At 37.2% G+C, this 21203-nt stretch overlaps 1 protein-coding gene across 1 annotated transcript in view; it reads right to left on the reverse strand.

The window, feature by feature from the left end:
* GRIN2B (glutamate ionotropic receptor NMDA type subunit 2B) overlaps positions 1–21203 on the reverse strand; it is a 218117-nt gene that overhangs the window by 24005 nt on the left and 172909 nt on the right. Inside the window, exons 4-8 of the mRNA XM_015817669.1 lie at positions 17856–18064; positions 15288–15459; positions 13880–14033; positions 9541–9666; positions 4083–4312 (exon numbers count right to left, since the gene is read on the reverse strand). Coding sequence (XP_015673155.1) covers positions 4083–4312; positions 9541–9666; positions 13880–14033; positions 15288–15459; positions 17856–18064 — 891 coding nt within the window. The remainder of the gene's footprint in view (positions 1–4082; positions 4313–9540; positions 9667–13879; positions 14034–15287; positions 15460–17855; positions 18065–21203) is intronic.

Genomic DNA, 21203 nt, shown 5'->3' on the forward strand with positions numbered 1-21203 from the left:
TCAATAAAAGTAGCAATTAATGCTTTACACACACACACTTGCTCCCCCAGTAGAACACCTTTATGGTGGTAATGAGACATATTATTATTGTTCACAAAGCCACTTTTATGGTTTGATTATCTATAAGCAGGATAAATAATCTTCTGTTGTAGTTGTTATTCTCCTTGATTCACTTTAATATTTCAATGGAATCCATACCTCCATTTTTTTCCCTTTAATCTGTTTCCTATTTTCTCTCTCCACCCATTTCCCCTTAGATTTTATGTACAACAAAACTATTTATATGCATCTGAATCTTGTCAGGTCAAAGCAACCAGAACCACTCATGAATAGGCTCAAGTAGATATTTTATTGCTGATCACCTAGATTACAAAAATCTCACCAGACTGTGTGCCTTCTCTTGGGAAATGGCAGATATAGACCTAAAAGTTTGACCTCAAATGTTTCGTCTCCCAAACTGATTCCAAGCTGGAATGTCTCTTTACAGCCCCTAGAGGAGAATCCTTTTTTTAAAAGTACTCCCATAGTTAAAACCAACATTTTGAATTTTAAACTGGCTGTTGTAATGTCCAAAATTAATAATGAAGTCTATCATGTGACCCTGACAATCTCATGACAATTGGATTGAGGATAAAAACAGAAATAATTAATCAGTTACAGTATTTTTAAAATTAAATGAAAATTACAAAATAGCTTCAATAGTTTGCCAAGGAAATCACTATATACTGTATGCATTCTCTGCATTAACCAGAATATTTAAGAATTCAGGCTGCAGCCAAATTCTATGATAATGCTGAATTTCTAATCAGAACAGGAGCTTGCATCCAATTTTAATTAAACTGTGCTATCGCTTCACAAGAACAGTATTGCCTAAAGATTAAAAAGTTGGCTAATAGTTCACACTAACAGTTTCCTAGACTCAAATTCTATTCAACCAGAATTCAGTTTTAAGTCTATCACATACTGTAAATTATTTAAAATATTTCCAAAACCCTCTGGTAATGAAATCTACTATGTCACAATAAATTTATCAAATCTATAAGGTTGCCCAACACCATGAGCACATACAATATTAAAATTGCATTAAACAACACCCAACCAAACAATTATACATGACTGTCTGAGTTAAGTGTCACCAAACTACATCTAGACATAACATTAATACTTGTATGCATTGTGTGTCATTTACAGAAAAAAAAACCTGTTTTCTGTGCAATGAATATGTAATTAAGAAAAGCAGCAGTTTGAGTGGTCATCGTTCAAAACATTTTTCCACATATTTAAATTTCTAGAAATAATTATGGGAATCAACAACTGGACACAAACAACATATACTTAATTTGACCAACAATATGTGTGTTAGGCCTAAGTCCAAAGATGACACAGCAAGATCCAGTTGAGTCCAGTCCTTTATTTGCTTATACCTAATGGACAGAATCTTGCCAACTAAAGCTATAACTTTATAACCTACTGGATATAGTATATCCTGAAAGATTCTAGGGCAGGGCTTTTCAACTAGTGGTATGGGTACCACCTGTGGTACATTGGCACCTGGCAGGTGGTATGCGACCATCCTAGAAAAGTGTTAGCGGGGGAGGGGAATAAGCTGAACCGGTGGCAGCACTGCACAAACCTGAGCGAGAGATGGCTGGAGCTGCAGGGCTGTCAGGGCTCAGCGGAAGCGCCAGGATCAGTGCCAGGCTGCAGCTGGAGCTCGGCGCTGATCCTGGTGCTTCTGCTGAGCCCTGAAGAAGCACCAATCAGCTGGAAAGCAGCACTGATCCTGGTGCTTCTGCTGAGCCCAGAAGAAGCGTCAATCAGCTGGAATGTTGCAGCATCTCCAGGGTCTTGTGATTTACATTCAGATGCTTGGCAGCTGATTCATATTTATGATGGTCACAATGACCCAGGGTCATGTGAAGTGACCAAAACCTGCTGCAACCACCCAGCAGATGGGGGGAATAAAAACCAAACACCCCCCACCCCACCCCCGCTGCCAATCCCCAACAGAAATGCTCACAACAATGAAAACCTCGGATAGGAGCAGTGGCGTAGTGTGGGTTGTCAGCACCCGGGGCAAGTAATTTGCGCCCCCCTCCACAGTGGGCGGCGTCGGCGACCCGGCGGCTCGGATCAGATTCGCACAGCCAGCACTGCAGAGAGAGTGAGTGAGCCAGGCAGGGGCAGAGAGCTGCGAGTGCGAGCGCGCCCCCCCAGATGTTGCGCCCGGTGCGGCCGGGCCCCCCTGCACCCCCCACGCTACGCCTCTGGATAGGAGGAAGAGCGCTGCCGGGCGGACAGGCAGGTGTCTTGCTCGGCTGTGGCTTGGGGGGCACTTTTTTCAGGGCCGTTGTAACTTCGAACAGTCACTGTTGTAAGTCGAGGACCACTTGTACTTTATCACTTTTTTCCTTTTTTGGGGGGGGTCATCAAGTTTTTGACACCTTGCTAGGCAACTGGTGGTACTTGGATGTTGCCATATCCTAAAAGTGGTACAATGGGTGAAAAGGTTGAAAAGCCCTGTTCTAGGGTGTGACTATACTGAATCTCTTCCTCCATCCCCTATCCTGCTCAGGACTGTGCAGTCTCTTAATCTGGGCTCCTCTCTGGGAAAGCTCTGTGTTGCCAAAGCTCTCCCCACTGCTTTTCCAGGTGCACATTCCGTCACATCATGCATCATTTAGCATGTGAATCAGCTCTGTGGCTGAAACATATAAACACATAACTTAGTGGGAGATGTACAAGTTTCCTCTTTGTATTTCATATTAGATATGAAAAAGCAAGTCATGTTTTCTCTTTATCCCTTTCTGCATGCCATGTGGAATTGATCAGATTCCAGTTGTACCCCATTTCCTTGGATGTTTCTAAATTCTGCCATAATGCTACTATATTAAAATTAGGTGTGTATTGACATTCTCTGCTTGCAGGATTCATTGACTGAAATAGAAACATCCAGTGGTGGAATAAAAGAATCCTATTATGACCTTTTGAACTAAATCTAACACTCAGTTTAGATTTTTAGTAATATCAGTGGAGTATAGTGTTTTCAAATTTCTGCCATTTACTTTTAGCTAGGCATATAATCATAATTTTAAACATCATAATTTTATTCTTAGTTTTTAGATTATTCTTAGATCAAGTTTTAAATATTTTTAGCTTAATATTAATAGCATATTAGAATACCACACACCCATACAAAGAAAAATTGTTATTTGCTTCATGATATTGTTGTTTGATTGATTCTGGTTTTTATGCTGGCATTTGACCATACTAAAATGAAACTGAAATTAATCTCATTTCATGCAAGAGAAAGAGATTAAGAAAATTATGGGAATTCATTTTTAAGCATACATGGCCCTTATCTTTTATAACCTACTTATACTGCGGAAAAGAAATGCATTGCTCTCGTCTCCTCATCCTGTTACTACACTTGCTTAAGAATCAATCTACTATATTTTAAAACATTTCTCTTATAGGAAATTATAGAAGAATTGATAACCAATAGGGGAAAAATAAATCAATAAGAAACACATTCTGCAGCTTTATCCATATTTTTAAGCAGTTCCACTTTCAATTAAGTGTTACTGTAGGAAAAAAGGCAGGATTTTTCACACATTGATAACTAAAGATTCATACCTTTACAACAAGTCAGTTTTACTTAGAAAGTGCAAGAACATTAAAATGAATAAAGTTGAATCTGAAAATTCTGTGAAAAACGTGAAATGCATTTCCTTATATTACTACTTCATGTATTATATGTATGTGGATAAATTACGTTGATTAGCTATGAATTAAAACAGGATATGTGTAATATCTGTTACTATGGAAGTTCTCAACAAATAGTTTGTGGTTCTCATAATCTTTCCAAATAAGTTCTTCTATCTGTTTGAGAAAGTTGGTTTTAGAGAATCTCAGTCCCATAGCTCATAGGTAATAAGAATCATTTGTTACACAATTCCTATAATGTGTTAAATATTATAACATACCATTCATGCTATATGTTATCATTGTTAAAAAGATACAGTATATGCCAATTTAAGTAGAGGAAAAACAAAGCACTTGGTGGGGGGCAAGAGGATTACCTTTCTGTCACTCAGTCCAGACACCTGGTCAACATATTCTTCTTGGATCATAAAGGCAGCCAAATTGGCAGTGTAACTGGCCAGAAAGATGACAGCAAAGAAGGCCCATACTGATACCATGATCTTGCTGGTAGTCCCCTTTGGATTTTGCACTGGCACAGAGTTGTTGAATACAAGGCCCCACAGTAGCCAGATAGCTTTACCAATAGTGAAAGATGGACCACCAGGCTCTGAAACGAGCAAAATATAATAGAAAGAGTGAGACAACTAGCACAACAAATTATTCTGAGTAATGAATGAAATGAAATTTTAGCTTTTCTCCAATATCAGATGTTATGCTGTTGGCTAAGACTGTGATAAGACTGTGATAAAAGTCAATTCTAATCCAAAGGAGCTGCATTAGCTTGCAGCATAATTTATGTACCGTGGGCACAGAAATGCAATCTCAGTATTAAATATGATTTAAATTAAAATCAGCAGTCTGATCTAGCTATACTCATTAGGCAGTAGTTCATACATGACAGAACTTGTTAAGTCATTCCATGTGTTGCAATATGGATGCATGTCTATGCATGTTTAAGAGTTTGTGAGGGGTCACTGGTGCTCTCTGAGGTTGGTTGTTTTCTTGCAGACTATCATTACCCAAATGATGTAACATTGTCCGTACATTGATGATGTTACCTATTTTGGGTAATGAAACATCTGCAAAAAAACAATAAGCTCAGTGAGTACCAAGGAGCCCCTCATTTCAACCCTGAGTTACAAATATTCTCCTTTAAGAATTTGTGTATTCTAACATCTACTTGAATGAATACATTGCATAAAGCAGGTGCATATATTCTTTTTTACAACTCTTCTCCATCAATTGTTGACAAGCTTTTGTAACCTGGTGCTTAGAAATATGCTCTCACAACCAACATGACTGATGGCCAAAATAACTAGAAATCTGGTTGTTGGAAGCTTGATATATCTGAGTGTGTCAGATGGGAAGGCTGAACTAACATATTTTCTTGGCTATTAAGAGACATCTTTCATACATTATTCACACTTATAAATAAAGAAAACACATTTTGCATACACAAGATATTGTAATTGGAAATGTGACAATCCTAAAATGGAATAGTTGCCTTGCGAAAAGTTGGGTAGGTCATTCAAAAGAAATTAGTGAATAGAAACATGAACTTGGAGTTAAGACAGTCCAATGAAATTGAAATTTGGATTGAGAGGCTTATTGAATAACCCAGTCACTGACATCCTAATCATCAAACCCTGGACTGTTGGGAAGATAAATGCAATTCATTATGAGTACCCCAAAGAAGGATAACAGAAAAAAAAATCACTTTGTTCTGTATTAATAGGGATTATTATAAACCCTGAAAAACTACTAACTGCAAGCCATTCCAGCAACTTAAATAATTGGTAGGCAGGGATTTACAGTATGTGCAAGTCAAGCCATAAACCAGATACAAATATGCTATGCTACTCTTAGCACTTTTCATTATAATACAGAAAGACAGATATGTTTCTCATAATATTTTTCTTAGATATTTAGGAATACTCCCATAAGGAAATATGATTTCAAAATGGTACAGATTCTGTAATGACCATGGAGATATACTGATACTTACATACATGAAAAAAAATACACACACATGAAAAAATGTCCTTCATTTTTTAAAAAAATAATTGGCACCTACAATGTCATTATGATTTGAGTCAGAATTATCCTTTCAGTGAACTACAAGATAAAAACAATATCATCAATATGAAGCATATACAGTAGTTGTTACTGGGATTACATTTATATGAAGGGTTTTATGATGGAGGGGGTAGAAGTGCTGGATTCTTCTCCTTGTAACTAGGCAACAACATTCTACTTTTCTTCATTCTGTTGCCCTCAACTGTAAGTTTTGTCTAGGCAGTTGGTGGTCTTTTTGCTTGCTGCTTGCCTACTAGTAAGCTATTTGACTTGAATCTTCTTATATATTCTTGTATCACTTCATATAATGATTTTTTTACAAAGTCCACATAGTTTTATACTTACTCATGGTGTAAAGGAATGGTTGTGCAAGCAAGATTTTCTTCAGTCACAGTTTTCCTTTCTTCATTTGTACAGAATTTAGTTGAACCAATTCCCTAGTGTCTCTTCACCATACTATTAATACATGCAGCAACTTGGACTGACTTTCAGTAAGAATTGAATGAATGTATCTAATGACAAATCTGGCTTCTCTGTATACAATTCAGATGAGATGTTATTATGAGAAACATTCATTTTGCATTTCATGGCTCTTTGAAAATTCAACAGTGAGGTTTTTCATCAACATTAATTTTTGCATACAAATTAATTTATCTAGCGGCTGGTAATTTGCATTTTTAAAATCTGAATATGCAAGTATAGGCCATTTAAAGAAAAGAAATACTGCAACATTGTAGACTTCCTGCTTGTTTATTACACTGAAACACTATTGAAAATTGTGCATTACTTCAGAGTTATGTAGTATAGAATTCCCGTGTGCTATCAGCATTTTTTTAAAATAAAAGGCGTGCTGGGAGTCTGATAATACAAGCATGATTAGGATTTTGAATGCATATTTATCTTTAAAAACAAATGAAATGCCTTTAGGGATCACACTATGGTTTACCTTGCCCTTAATGCTTTCTAAATAGTTATCAGATGCTGATAAGAAATGTTTCATGACCAATCACAGGTGATGGATTGCTTGCTTTTGGTTTACATGGGTTTCCCGCTCCTTCATTTGTTAGCTTATTTTGTTCCACTTCTTACCTTACTATGCAAAAATTTTAATATGCACAAAAAGTTAAATTTAAGATTTGAAACACATTTTCTCACAACATAGCATATTTATGCAACTACCTTCCTTCAAAAATAAATATTTATTTTATCATAAAATAAAAAATGTTAGCATAAGGTTTTTGACATGTTTATTTGTTTTTGCCCATAGCTGCAGTGCAACATTTATAGAAATTTAAAATCTAAAGCATAACATTATTTCAGTGACCACATTATGTAAGGAGTGCAGTCCAAATATGTTTTCATGGAATACACAGAGAACAAATACCTTTAAAAATTTTACTATATAGGATTACAAAGGAGTGGATGGAAGTTTCACAGAATCTTCAAACATATTATTTTGAAATAAACCACTAAACCATTTCTGGAGCAATTAATTCTGAGAAAATTGTAGACACTGTTACCTAACTACAACCTAAAAATAAATGAAAGTTAGTAATTATGTTAAGAATTGAAAATTTATAATATTATATCATCATCATCATTTTAGCCATTGTCTATCCACTGCAGGATGAAGGCCTCTTCCGCATGTTTCCAACCAATACAATCCTGAGCTTTCTTTTCCCAATTGGGCCAGGATACTTGCTGATGTCATCAATCCATCTTGTTTTAGGCCCTCTTTTGTGGATGCTTTTTATTAAGTTGGATCCATTCTATGACTGCCTTGGTCCACCTGCCATCCGTTCTTCTTGCTATGTGACCAACCCATTTCCATTGCAATTCTTTTACTCTCTTGATGATATTGTATACTTTCATTTGTTCTCTAATCCATGTGCAGATCTTTCCATCTTGTCTTGTAATGCCAAGCATGTATCTTTCCATGGCTCTTTGCGCCACACATAGCTTTTCTATCGATTGTGAGGTTAGTGTTTCACCGGCATATGTTAGAGCAGGTAGCACATACTGATTGAAAACCTTTCTCTTCAGGCATAGAGGGAGGTTTTTCTTGAAAATTACACTTAGCTTGCCAAATGCCTACCAGCCACATTTAACATGACATTCAATTTCCTTTATTGTATCATCTTCCATTGAGATCCATTGGCCAAGGTACATGTGGTGGTCTACTACACCTAGTTCTTCTCCAGATATAAAATGTGTTCTTTCTTTAGTATATTTATTAAAATACACTAAACTTGCTCTTACTTCAGGTTTATTTTTAAGCCAAATGGTTCTCCTGCTTCGTGCAGCTCTTACATGTGTCTTTGTAGCTCTTCTGGGTCTTGTGAGAAGAGAATAACATTATCTGCAAAACTTAAGTGATTTAAATAGGCACCTTTGATTTATATTCCATCTTTTGCCCAGTCTAGTTTGTGAAATACTTCTTCAAGTCAGGCTGAGAAAAGGATAGGTGATATTGTATTGCCTTGTTGTACACCTTGTTCTATGTTGGTTTCCACTTTAAGATCATTAAGGCAAATTGTTGCCATTGTTTTTTCATATATTGATTGTAGTAATTTATGTAAGCAGTGTCTACGCCTTGGTTGAGCAATGCATTATTGCTTGTGGGAATACTGAGTCAAACACCTTTTCATAGTCAATGAAAGCCATGCACAGAGGGATGGTATACTCTTTCTTTTCAATGACTTGCTGAGCAACCTAGATGTGATACATTGTGCTATAGCCACATTATTATATACACACTTATATAACATGAGAATAATCTTAAACACATTGTTTTCTATCAAGAAATACAGTGTTTGCTGGTCATACATACAATACACAACACCTGGACAAGAACTGTAACATTGCTTTATTTTAGGATTTGGCTAAAATTGTATTATAACTGTCTTTTTTTCAAGATGTAGAAAGATGGTGACACAAATCTGCGTATGGCAAATTTGGTAAGCATCTGAAAAGATATTCCAGTAACATTTCTTTCTAAATATGTTAGCACTATTGTCCTAGAGATAAACAGAACATGCTAAAGAGAGGACCATTTAACAGTTTAGAGAAACCACATAGCACCCACTTCTGTTCCTTTGATCTAGTATCTGCCTTAGTCCTCTGATCATAAATCAACTGGTCAGTCTTGCTCCCTTCCTTTTTACTTCTCCCCTTCCCCACTATTATAGAGTTTCAGTAAATTTTTCATCTTTTGAATTTATTTCATTCCATTTCTGCATCAGTTTGAAAATACTTGGGAAGATGAACAGAAGCAAGGCTAATAAATAAATCCACTAATAAAAGCTTTCAAATGTTCATCAAGTAATTAGGGATACAAATAATATGCAATATAACAAAACAGGAAAATGTTATATACTTTTAGTACCTCCAGCTAAATTAATATTTCAATTTGACAATAATGACTTTACTTTAGAAACATTCCAAAACATATGCAGTGAATTTGGCTTTTAGTTTCTAATCTTGCTAGAAATGAACATTTCAGTATTGTGAACTGCAGAAGTGCTTTATCATCCAGAGATCCATCCAGATTTGCTGCTGTTTGTGGAGTTATTATTCTTTTTTTTTTCTTTAGGCATGAGGGAAAAGATCTGTACATGGCTGACTCCTGGAAAATATCTATTTATGTGGTCACTAAGAATTGACACCAACTATGGTTGACATGTATATCAATGGAGAAGAAGTATATTTCTATCCAATGTGGATTATAAAGATTGCATTATAAAATATGTGTCTCCTTACCTCTGCCATCTGCCAGACACCGATTGTATCCCACAGGGCTGAAGTACTCAAAGACAAAGACAGCCACCGCAGAGATTATAAGCAGCATTACAAACATCATCACCCACACATCAGCACTGAATGGCTCTGGACAGAAAAGGACAGGTAATTATTTCACAGGAACCTTCCCAGCAGATTCTCGACTGCAAACCACCAGACATCTAATTATATCTTCTAAAATTGTTTGACTAAACTTATAGACAAATTTTATATATCATTTAAAATGTTGTGAACCAAACCTCACAGTGACTAAACCATGTTGAGTTGGTCTTCTTATATGTCTATTATGCGATGGTGGCGAATATCTGTAGTTTGGATGTAGGATGAGGATGGAGGTTTGTTCTCCAAGCTTGTGGGTTGGTTTCTAAACGTTTTGTTACCAGGCTAGATAACATCTTTAGCGTAGTCCCCTAAACTACACTGAAGATGTTTCCTAGCCTGGTAACAAAATGTTTGGAAATCAACCCACAAGCTCAGAGAACGAACCTCTACCTTCATCTGTTACATTATTCTAGAAATCAGGGGTAGGCAACCTCGGCTCTTTTATGACTCATGGACTTCAACTCCCAGAATTCCTGAGTCAGCTATGCTGACTCAGGAATTCTGGGAGTTGAAGTCCATGAGTCATGAAAGAGCCGAGGTTGCCTACCCCTATTCTAGATCTACTAGTTATGGGATTGAAGCCCCATTAAGCAATATTTTAGCAAAAATATATTTGGTTTTACCTATATGTTTTCAAGTATTTCTGCCCCATAAGAATTTGAAGTTGGCTTTTATAAAAATGAATGCTGAAATGTATAGGAAGCTAAAATATCCACTCAGTATTACATTCTGCTATCTGACTTTCCCAAATTGCAGCAATCTCAGCATTCTGCCTGAACCTGCATTAATCACAAAGACCTACTTAATCATAGGGTTGTCATTTTTTTCAATCTCCAATTTTGTGTCTTTAACTAAACTAAATGCAGAAGTAGAAAAAGGATCCAAAGAAACTTAAGCACAAATAAAAGTTTGTGGAAAATAGAGGAATATATCCTATTGATAATCTTCTTAGCAGTTTTCAGTGTCATTAATCACACTAGCATTCTAAATTTGCTATTCTGGCTGGATCTGGGAACATATATGATGTTTTACTCCTGTATACCAAAAAGTCTTTTTTTTTTCTCCTGCTTACTTTTGGTTTATAAACTTGGAATAAGTGACTCGATTTCCCAGAACAATTATCTTGATATATGATTATGTTTCTCTTTCTATCTAATTCCTAGAAGGCAGCAGAACTTCTAAATCAATATTTGGAAAATTGGGATAGGTGAAGTGTTAAAACATTGAAAGTTTTATCAAGATAAAACTGAAATATAGATCAATAGAAAAGTCTACCAATGATTAATGATGTGATCTATTTTGGAACAAATAGCTCTGTTTCCAAAGAATAGAATTCAGAGTGTCAGGATGTTGTTGGATTTGGACTGAATTCTAGGTGGTCCAGTATAAAGCAGTAAATGGGAGCATCTTTCATTATATTTAGCTAGTGAAGAAAATGCACCATTTTTGTAGAAAAAACATAATGGCCTATTTTCATACATATATCATATATATCAGTGGTGGCGAACCTATGGCACGGGTGCCAGAGGTGGCACTCAGAGCCCTATCTGTGGGCATGCGTGCCATCGCCCCAGTCCTAGGCCTTCATCTGGGTTTTATAGAACCTTTTCGCTTTAGGCCTCCGCTGCTGTGTCCCCCCCCAAAAAAAGGTTCAATCAATCGGTCAATTTCAACTTCTCGTGGGCTGGTGTGGCCAGGGTGGGTGCGGTCTACTGGGTGGGCGTGGATGGAGTGGGTGTGGCCTACTGGGTGGGCATGGCCAGCTCTACATCGTTCGCATCAAGGGTGCCTGTGGGGGCCTGGGCAGGAGTGGGACAGAGCTGAGGGACTCTGGCAGAAGGGGGTGGGACCAGGGCAAGTGCCAAGGTATGGTCCACTGGAGGAGCCTCACTGTTCCTCTCAGGCCATGTGGGGGAGCTGGATGGTGGTGCGGGCTACCCGGAGCCCTGGGCAGCAGAGGTCAAACACCCAGCCTGGCCCTCAAGCACCCGTAGCACCAAGCCCAGCCCCACTTCCCCAAGGGGGTGCCCAGCTGCACTTACTTCCTCCCCAAGGCTGCTGCTGCTGTGCTTGTTCTCCTTAGCCAGGTTGCTCATGATGGGTACGAGGGCAAAGTCAGAGGGAGGCCCATTCCCTCTGCAGGGGAGGAGACCCGGCTTTGTATCCAAAGCTTCCTTAGCAATAGGATGGGAGACCCCCAGGATAGGCCAGGAGGAGGGGGCAAGGGGATGGTGAAAGAGCAGCAGGGCAGAATTAAGGCAGGACTTCCCTTGGACCCTCCCTCTCCTTCTTTCCTTCCTTCCTTCCTAAGTACAGAGTGGTGGGAAAATATTTGAGATGAGGGAGGGAGAAAAACAGGCAAGAAACGCAGGCAGGCAGCGGGGCGCTCTCCTCACAGTGCCGAGAGGTTGAGCCGGGTGGTGCAAAGCTCACCAGCTTTGCACCTTGCTGCCTGCTGAAAGAGGGCAGGCTGGGGACTAGGCAGGCTGAAAGAGGGCAGGCTGGGGACTAGGCAGCATTGCACTTCTCATCAGATTTGTGCCACCCAGCTCAGCCTCTCGGCGCTGTGAGGAGAATGCCCCACTGCCTGCCGAAACCCCTTCCCTGGAGCCCATCAAGCCGGATATGTGAAGTAGGTGAGGGCCGTTTGCTGGCCACCTCCAGGCGATGGTGCATTTCTTCATTCCTCGCAAAGAGTGACACCTCCCCAGCATGCACCCAGGGGGCGGGGCCAATGCGGCAGGGGCTGGTTCTTCGCTGTTTCCAGACAGCCTTGTGAAGCATAGATGGCCACCACAAAATTGTACATTGGCTCCCAGCCGGCCTGGGCCAAGGCAGTGGGGGCCGTTCCCTCACTGTTTGCAGGATGGCTTTGCGGGCCACATGAAACCACTTTGCGGGCCGCATCCGGCCCCCAGGCCTTGTGTTTGACATGTCTGGCTTAGAGTTTTTCCATGCATAATTCCAGAGTCTAACAAAAATTGACATAATTAATAGACTCCTTATAATGCTATAATATGCAACATTTTTAGGGATTGTCTAAATTATTTTGATGATACATTTCCTCTTATGTATTTAAGAGACTTGCGTGCTGCTGAACTCCCAAAGACATTTGGGAAACTTAAAAAAAACATTTATTACTATATCATTGTGTTTTGCTCTGAGAGCTTTGCCAAAATGGGTTTTATAAATCCCCAAAATAGACTGCTATATTCCAGAAATAAACTTCTGCATTTCTTTACATACAAGACAAAGTAATATTTCTGCATGGCATATTTCTGGGGTTACCATCAAAACAGTTAGAAATCTTATTGTCAGAACATTTCTGAAAAGAAATTATTGGCAGTTCCCTCCCTTCCATCCAGGACATAGCATATAAGCGTTGCTTGAGCAGGGGCCATAAGATTGTCTGGGACACTACACATCCTCTTCACAACCTGTTTTCCTTGTTACCTTCTGGTATGAGGCTCCATGGCCGGAGCAGAACATCCAGATTCAGTCACAGTTTCGTCCCATACAATATTAACCTTGTGAACTCTAAAGCTTCTTCTTTCCGTTATGTATTCAAGATGGACAGTGATTAATATTTATATGTTACTTATATGTAAGGGTGTAGGTCTATACATATGTTGTATATAGCAGGGGTCCCCAACCCCCAGTCCATGGACAGGTACTGGGCCGTGGCATGCCAGCAACTGGTCCGCACAAACAAGCAAAGCCCCATCTGCAAGATGCAGGCAGAACACAAAACCACACACTCCGGTCCACAGAATAACCTCTCTCCACAGAATCGATTCCTGCTGCCCAAAAGGTTGGGGACCTCTGGTATATAGGATGTTTCAATGTGTGTTGTGTATGTGTATACTTTGAGAGCAAGCAACTAAATTTCATTTTTAATGTGTGCCCACAGTAAAAAATGATAACAAAGGTTATCTATCTACCAGGCTTAAGGAAGTAAAGGTAGAAGAAAAACTGAAAACATTTATTTGAATATAGTTATACAATTCTATTCACTAGAAATATCTAGTATTTCTAAGTTAATTTCTTATTCTCTTATTGGGTGTTGATTCCTGAATTTAACTCAAGCTAGAACTTCAACAAATCCAAGATTGCAAATAAAAGTATGCTTTTTTATTTAATCAGAAAAAGAACTGCCAACATATTTTTCTCTGCACTTTGCCTCCAAATAATGGTTTACCTAAAAAGGCAGAAGGTGAGACTGTTCCATTGCTTCGTGACACCATTACACTGATTCCTGTCTCAATGAAGGGAACAGAAAAATCTACCACTTCTGAACGCTCTGCATTTATGGTGAGGGATCCCACAGCCATATAGGCACGTTTGGCAACCACCTAGGAAGGGGAGAAAGAACAAAGATTATGTTTGACAAACAAGCTCCAACTTTTCTGTTCCTCTTCACTTTTCTACTTCCCATAATGATAGAATAAGGGACTGAAAATTATTTAAGAATAATGGAAAGTTTTAAAACATCATATAATTCCAATATTCATGACAGTAAGTTGAGTGTGTAAGCACACATGAAACACAATGGATAGACACATATGAATAAGTATCTATATAACTGGCCTAGGTAAATATAAAGTATGTAATAAAACAGGAGTGTCAAACTGCCAGCCTGCGGGCCAGATGTGTCATGCCAAAACCGCAGCCACCCCATTGCCAGCAATGGAAAAGTCGCGATATGTCGCAACACGTCATGTGACGTTGCAAGTTTGACACCCCTGTAATAAAAGAAGTTTCCAATTTAAACCATGATTTTAATGACAGGAGAATGAATGCAAGGAAAAAAGTAATAATATATTTTGAGGAATGAAAATTAAAAAGAAATCAAATGAGAAATATCTCATTATATTAGAGTTAGTCAATGTAATATAGCAATTAATAGGACTAGGGAGATCAAAATTTAGGTACACTTTAGTCTTGGAACAAAACAAATGGAACCAAAGAAAAGTATGTGGTTCAAGAATCAATGTACATATTGGAATGTTCTGAACTGTAGTTAAGAGAAAATATTTCCTAGTTTAATACCAAGTATGGGAATGAAACACAGAAGGTATACAGTGATTAAAGATTACATTGTCTTCTCAAAGATGAGGCAATTGATAGTGCCTCACATGTTCTGCCCTTTGCCAGATGCCCCTGGCTCTACACAGTTGATGGCAGTATCTACTTTTGGATGGTACAATATGAAGAAAGAGAGGTGATATTTCAATAGCTAAATATAGTTTCCGTCTTCTCCTCTGATATGAAGATAAAAAGTAGTTTCATTACTGCAAACAAAATAAAGGGGACTTTACTTTTACTGCCCCTTTTTCCCTATCCTCTTGCAGGACAATACTTTTTTTATTTGCAGGTTTTTTTTAAAATGTTTACAATTGTATAAAGCAGGGATGGAAATCTGTGGACTTCCAGATTTTGTTGAATTGTCAGCAGCCCTAGCCAAGTATGGGAATGATGAAAACTGAATTATAATTCAGTGTTCTGTGCGTGTATTGTATGTCTGTGTGTGCATGCAAGCACACTCATTCAGTTTTGTGAAAAGCCTACTTTGGGATGAGATAAAACTTCAGTCTTTCTTGGCTTACCTCACCAATCATTCCATTCCATGTTCCATTGACCTTCTTTCCATGTTTACCATTGGTTACCAAATAAAGATCATAGGTGAACTTCACAAACTTGGAAATTTTTTTAAGAATATCAATGCAAAACCCTTTGCAACATTTCTTGATATAGGCAGTCTCTTCATCTGTTTTGTTTCTAGCAGAAGACAACAAGTTATATTTTTACAGAATAAAAATATGCTAAATATATAAACAAAAAGACATGGTCCATGATTGTCATCATGTTGCATTTAAACTTTTTTAAAAACTTTATTTTGATAAAGACCACATAATTTTTAAAAGAATTCCCAGTCTTGATTCTAAACTGAAATTTAAATCTAGCTTTCAAAGATAACAGAAACTGAACCTCTTTATCAGAAATATTGAAAAACAAATATGATTTTTCTTTAAGCAAAAGCACAAAATTCTTGCCAAAATGTGGTTGAGAATTGAATATTTAGCTTAATTTGTTAAAGAATTATCTCGGAATTTACACATAAACTTGCATAGTAAGCACCCAGCAATTTTTGAGAGATAAGAGTTTGGATAGGATTCCCTCTTTTCCCTTATATACTTTCCCCTGATTTCCAAATACTAGCATATCAGCTTTGGAAGAGAAGAGATAAGGGGAAAAAACTATGTAAGAGAAAAAAATCAAAGGGTTATATAATTGTAATGGAGTTTCTTTACTGGGAACAATAAAGAACGATCTCTTTCTTACTATACTGGTCAATAACCAGTTCTTCTTTACTCAGATCTGTATAAATTACAAATATGAGTAACAAGTTACCTGATGATGGAAACTAATGATCAGAGAGCCAGTGAAGGTATTCATGCTCCTTTAAAAGCTACACATTATTGGACTGAAAATCAAGCCTCTAATACTTAATAAAGGTGGCAGGGTGCACTAAAACACTTGAAATGTGTCGCGAGGCCACAACAGTGGACAGTGCACATTGAGTGAAAGCTGATGCCTCTAGATACAGGATCATTGCATCAGTAGTGATAATTCCTGCCTTGAGCTTCACATATCATAGAAATAGCTGTGGATACTATAGAACAAAAACATTTAAGATAAAATGCAATGGCTCACTATAAGCCCTTTGAGGTAGACCAGACTAGGAAATCGGTGCCCTGAAGGTCATTATTTTATAATAAAGTGTTAGTAAGCAAAGCCATTCCCTCTTTCCTCTGCATGTATCAACACCAGGATGGAGGAGTTTGGAGGAGAGTTCAAAGGGAGACAAAAATGAGAGAGAATCAGTTATCAGTTATCAAACCTGTTAATCCTACCTGCATAGGACAGTGAGTGAGAAATGTGAAGGGGTTCTCCAGCTGAGAACAAGGTTTAAACTTGTGAGCATTTACAGACAAGTTTTCTAAGGATTATTTTAAGCCTCTGGGGGAATAAAACAAGATAAAACTCTCCTGAGTCAGGAAAGAGAAATGGTACTTTCATCCCATAGAGATCTCCACATGGAATTGTATCATCTGAGTAAGTGGAGGAATTGAAGTATGAGTAACAACTGAAGATGCTGTTCTCATAGAGGGATCCTAAATTCAGAGAATAAGTTTTTAAATGGTTCTGTAAGGCCCTGTTAATGGGGATTAGATTTGAAAACATGAAGTCCTCCCTAAACGATAAAGCACAAATATTGGGTGTTGGATGGCAGTAATTTGTGGGTGCAGGTTTTGCGGTTGTAAAATTCACCTTAAACACCGTGCAGCTAATTTATCAATAAAATAACACACGTGCTAAATAAGTAAATAAAAATAAAATAAATAAAATAAAACACTGCATAGCAGAATTGACTCAGCAGATGCTTTGGATATTTTGGAAATGTTATTACTATGATGACCAAAAGAGAACTGAGCAATAGGTGGAAGCCAAAGACAGAGCTATACAAGGAAAAGGTTGGTTCCTTTCCAGGTTCTTGAAAAATAAGCAGCACACAAACAAAATAAGTTAATTAAAATATAGCCCTAAAAATTTCACATAAAAATATCATGCAAGGATATTGGTGTGATGAAATTAGATTTATTCTGATACTCAGAACTAAGTAAAACTTCACTTTTTAATTCCCAGTTTTTCCATAGCTGACTTTGCATTCCTTGATGGAATACTGTACCATTTGAGTTAAGGTGGGCTCTGACCCTGCTGGACTTTCAGAAAACCTTTAAGATCTGGCTATTTTCCCAGGCAAGAGGGTCAGGAGAGCAGGAGAGCCCATGAAATGTGATTTTATTAATTTCCTTGGTTGCCATTTTATGCCCCATTGTGTTTGGTTCTAATTCTTTTTATGTTATTTTTGTTTGTACAGATTTTTTAAATGTTGTTAGCCACCCAGAATTATGTTTACAAGATAAAGGGCCATAGAGGTCTAAAAATAAATAAATAAAATAAAATAAAATACCCACCACTGAATGCAGGTAATGCTACAGAGTGGAGTGAGATAAAATGAATTAAATATGAACAATGTAGCTGTATTGTCACTGTTGCAGGAAGAAACATGCTGAAAAGAACTAATTATAAAAGATTTTGTTGCTACCTACTCTGATACAATTCGTTTTTGACATGGAACTGTGTTCCTCATACAGGTGCCACTTAGTGGGTCCACATTTTCCACAATAACAAAAGGTGCTTCTTCAAGGGTCACTATGCTAAGATGGTCATCCTCACGTTCCTCACAGTTAGGATATAGCTCAGAACGTGGCCACACGTAATACTTCATTTTGAGGCGCTTGTCCTTCCACCATCCTACCTGAAATGATACACAGAGAAAGAAAGGTATCATTGCTAAAATCATGCTTCAAATTTTAGTTCACAAGGAACAGCTGCATACATAGCTACATAAGGCAGAAAAATAATGTCTAAACCAAGAACTCATCAGGTCTATTTATAGATTTCATGTGCTTGTTAGTATCATTTATATTCTTGTTTTCTGTCAGTCATGCTCAAGACAACTAATTATAAACCAGATAATCAAAACCAATAATCTAATATATCTTTATTACTTTGAATCTATCCCACCTTCTGAACCAAGGAAAAAGAGTTAGAATCACATCCTAACAAAAAGAAAAAATGCAACACTTTAAAATAAAAGTTCATCTGAAACAGTTCTGGCTGTTTTTCAAAAGCAATAGAGCTAAATAGAACCTGTCTCAGAAAAGATCATTGACCGTTGACAAAAAAAGACCTTCTTTTATCCATCATGCATCTAATATCAAGAGGATTTAAAACAAGGCCTCAGAAGCAGATTTCAACAACAGGTTCAGGTATGAATGAATGATTTTTTTCAGAGGAGCTGTTAAATGCCAGGGGCTTTAGAAATCAGAAACAGCGTCAAGCCAATTGCACTGGAATGCTATAAAAGATGCAAGCTCTCATTTGAGGACTTGGCTTTGACAAATCAAGTTTAAAGTCTCTCCCTTACAGAGTACTTCATGTAATTAAGCATGGAAGTAAGTAGGGTGGATAGATAGATAGCTGAGGTCAACTTCAATTTTTCCTGGGAAGTATACAGTTAACAAGCCATTAGCTAAAATGCCTGCAGCCATCACTGTTTTTAACCTCTACTATTCCAAGTGAATGGTAGCTGCAAACTTGATTTTTAGGATAAATTTGAGCTTGTAAAAATCATCACATGTGAGTTGGGTTGCCAAAGAAACAAACAGATAAGAGGTTGTATACCTATTCTTATATGAAATGTTAGAAAAACAAGAAATGTTAGTGGACAAAATTCATATTAAAATGAAAAGTTTTCCATATAAAATCTCTTTTCTAAACTAAATTTATTGAGTACTTGCATTTCTTAACCATTAATTTGATTTTTTTCCCTCTCAAATGTAAAGCAAGTGGTTAGTTTTCTGAAGCATATACTAACATTTTAAAGGGTGCTCAAATGAGGTAGTTGTAAAGTATGAAATACTGTATAGTTACAATTCCTGAGTTACTACAACTACTAAAGATTTTTCATATCTATTGAACGGTAGCTTTTTAAAAAGAAAATGATTTCTTTCTGTGTGATTGAATTAGGACTGATGATCCCCAACATGCAATATTTCTTTAAGAAATGCCCAAATATCATGTATAGCATTTTCACACATAAAAACTATTGCATTTGTACCTGTATTCACTATCTTCTTTAACACTAGTTATAATCTTGGTTAGTAGATATCATCCAAGAAGCCATAAGCTCAATGAATCTAAAACAAACTCATTTGCTGTAGATGCAGTTCTCTACCTTCTCCCACAGGGCTTCAATTGAGGCAAACTGACAGCAAGGGTGGTGTGGGTGGAAGGTTGCCATCAACTCCAGTTGTTCACTCTGTATCTGCTCTATGAGTTTCAGTTCCCTGTGGCTGTCAATTCACTCTTTTCTGCTACATCTGTTGTTTCAGAATCACTAAACAAAAACACCTTTTTTAGTTTCAAGAGGTTACTTTAGTATAGTCAAGAATTTTCTGGTGTTTTAATAATAGCATCCAATGCCATCATTAAACATTTATTGCTTCTTTAAACCCATGATTTGATTTTTAAACTATGTGAATACCTTATTTCAAGAAATAGAAAGTCATTTATATGCATCAATGACATTCTTACAAGGTCCCAAAGGATAGTGATTCCGTGACAATAGAAGACTTAAGTCCTGAAAGGCATTAGGTCAACTCTTCAGTTATTTCAGGAAGTGGTATGAACAGTCTTTACTTTCTCTTAAGAAGCCACTACTATCATTTCCAGAAAAACTGTTTCTTAATGTTATTTCATCCCACTTAACATCTCATTTATTTATAGTGTTAAACAGATATGTAACACATATGTTTGTGCATGCCAAAATCTGTACAAAAGAGGAGGAGATGGGAGTTATCACCATTATCCTTTGAAAATTTTGCCTTAAAGATGAAATCAGCCACAACTATTTATCCAGGCAATTTCTGCAATGTAGCTAATACAGTTTAGGACCCAAAATATGAAAAAAAACCTTATGATTTAATACCAGTTGGGCCATTATTAAGATCATCTCCTAATTTCAGGGACTCAAACAGTATTCATCTCTCCACAGAGCTGGCTTTTGTGATTGTGTTCTGAGACAATTATAGAAGTACATAGTTCTATTTAACTGATTTTATTACAGGTTGATAAAGTTTTCTTTAAGGAATTAATAAAGAGAGATGTCGAGGCCACCCAAATATCAGATTGTAAAGGATTTCTTTGGCTCTAGGCCAGCCAACTTAAAGTGATCAGGCAATTGCTTTCTTTAGTTGGCTTTTTCTGCCATTACTTTCTTGTCCTCTCCTCAGAAGACTTCCCTATCTTTCTGCTATTTTTTGCTATCCCATAGAATATATCACTGAAAAGATCAGCTAGCCATAGGTATGTTAGAAATCTTTTTCCAAACACTTAGACATTACATTGGTCAAAAGAGATTAATATTGGTTGTAGAATTAATTAGCATGAAAAATGTTTTATCATGAGCCTAGAGCTAACTTAAAGCAGGATGTGCTAAACACCTTGCAGTTATTAATGGGATTTCATTTGACAAAATAGGATAGCTACATAGCCAAAGATCATTACTGCTTCCTCTTATTTATCAAAGTGGCTATACAAGAATTTAATGTTATAAGGAGAAAATGATATTTTTACTGTGTACGCTCACTTATTTAAATACAAATAATCATTTCCCAGAAATGATTCTTCATTCTCCATACTATCTTAGATGGGCAACTATCCCAGATTATACAAATGTCATAATTTTGTTAAGAGGTTATTAATTACTGGTTTCATTATTGCTCAATTTCCATGCTTTCTACAACTGCTAAAATCTTGTCCTCTGACTTAATCTGAAGAGGTTAAAAAGGTACATGATAAAAGCTTCTACGTTTAGCACACTGGACTAAATA

The sequence above is a fragment of the Protobothrops mucrosquamatus genome, unplaced genomic scaffold (assembly GCF_001527695.2).
Source record: "Protobothrops mucrosquamatus isolate PMUCROS unplaced genomic scaffold, P.Mucros_1.0 scaffold620, whole genome shotgun sequence".
Classification (NCBI taxonomy): domain Eukaryota; kingdom Metazoa; phylum Chordata; class Lepidosauria; order Squamata; family Viperidae; genus Protobothrops; species Protobothrops mucrosquamatus.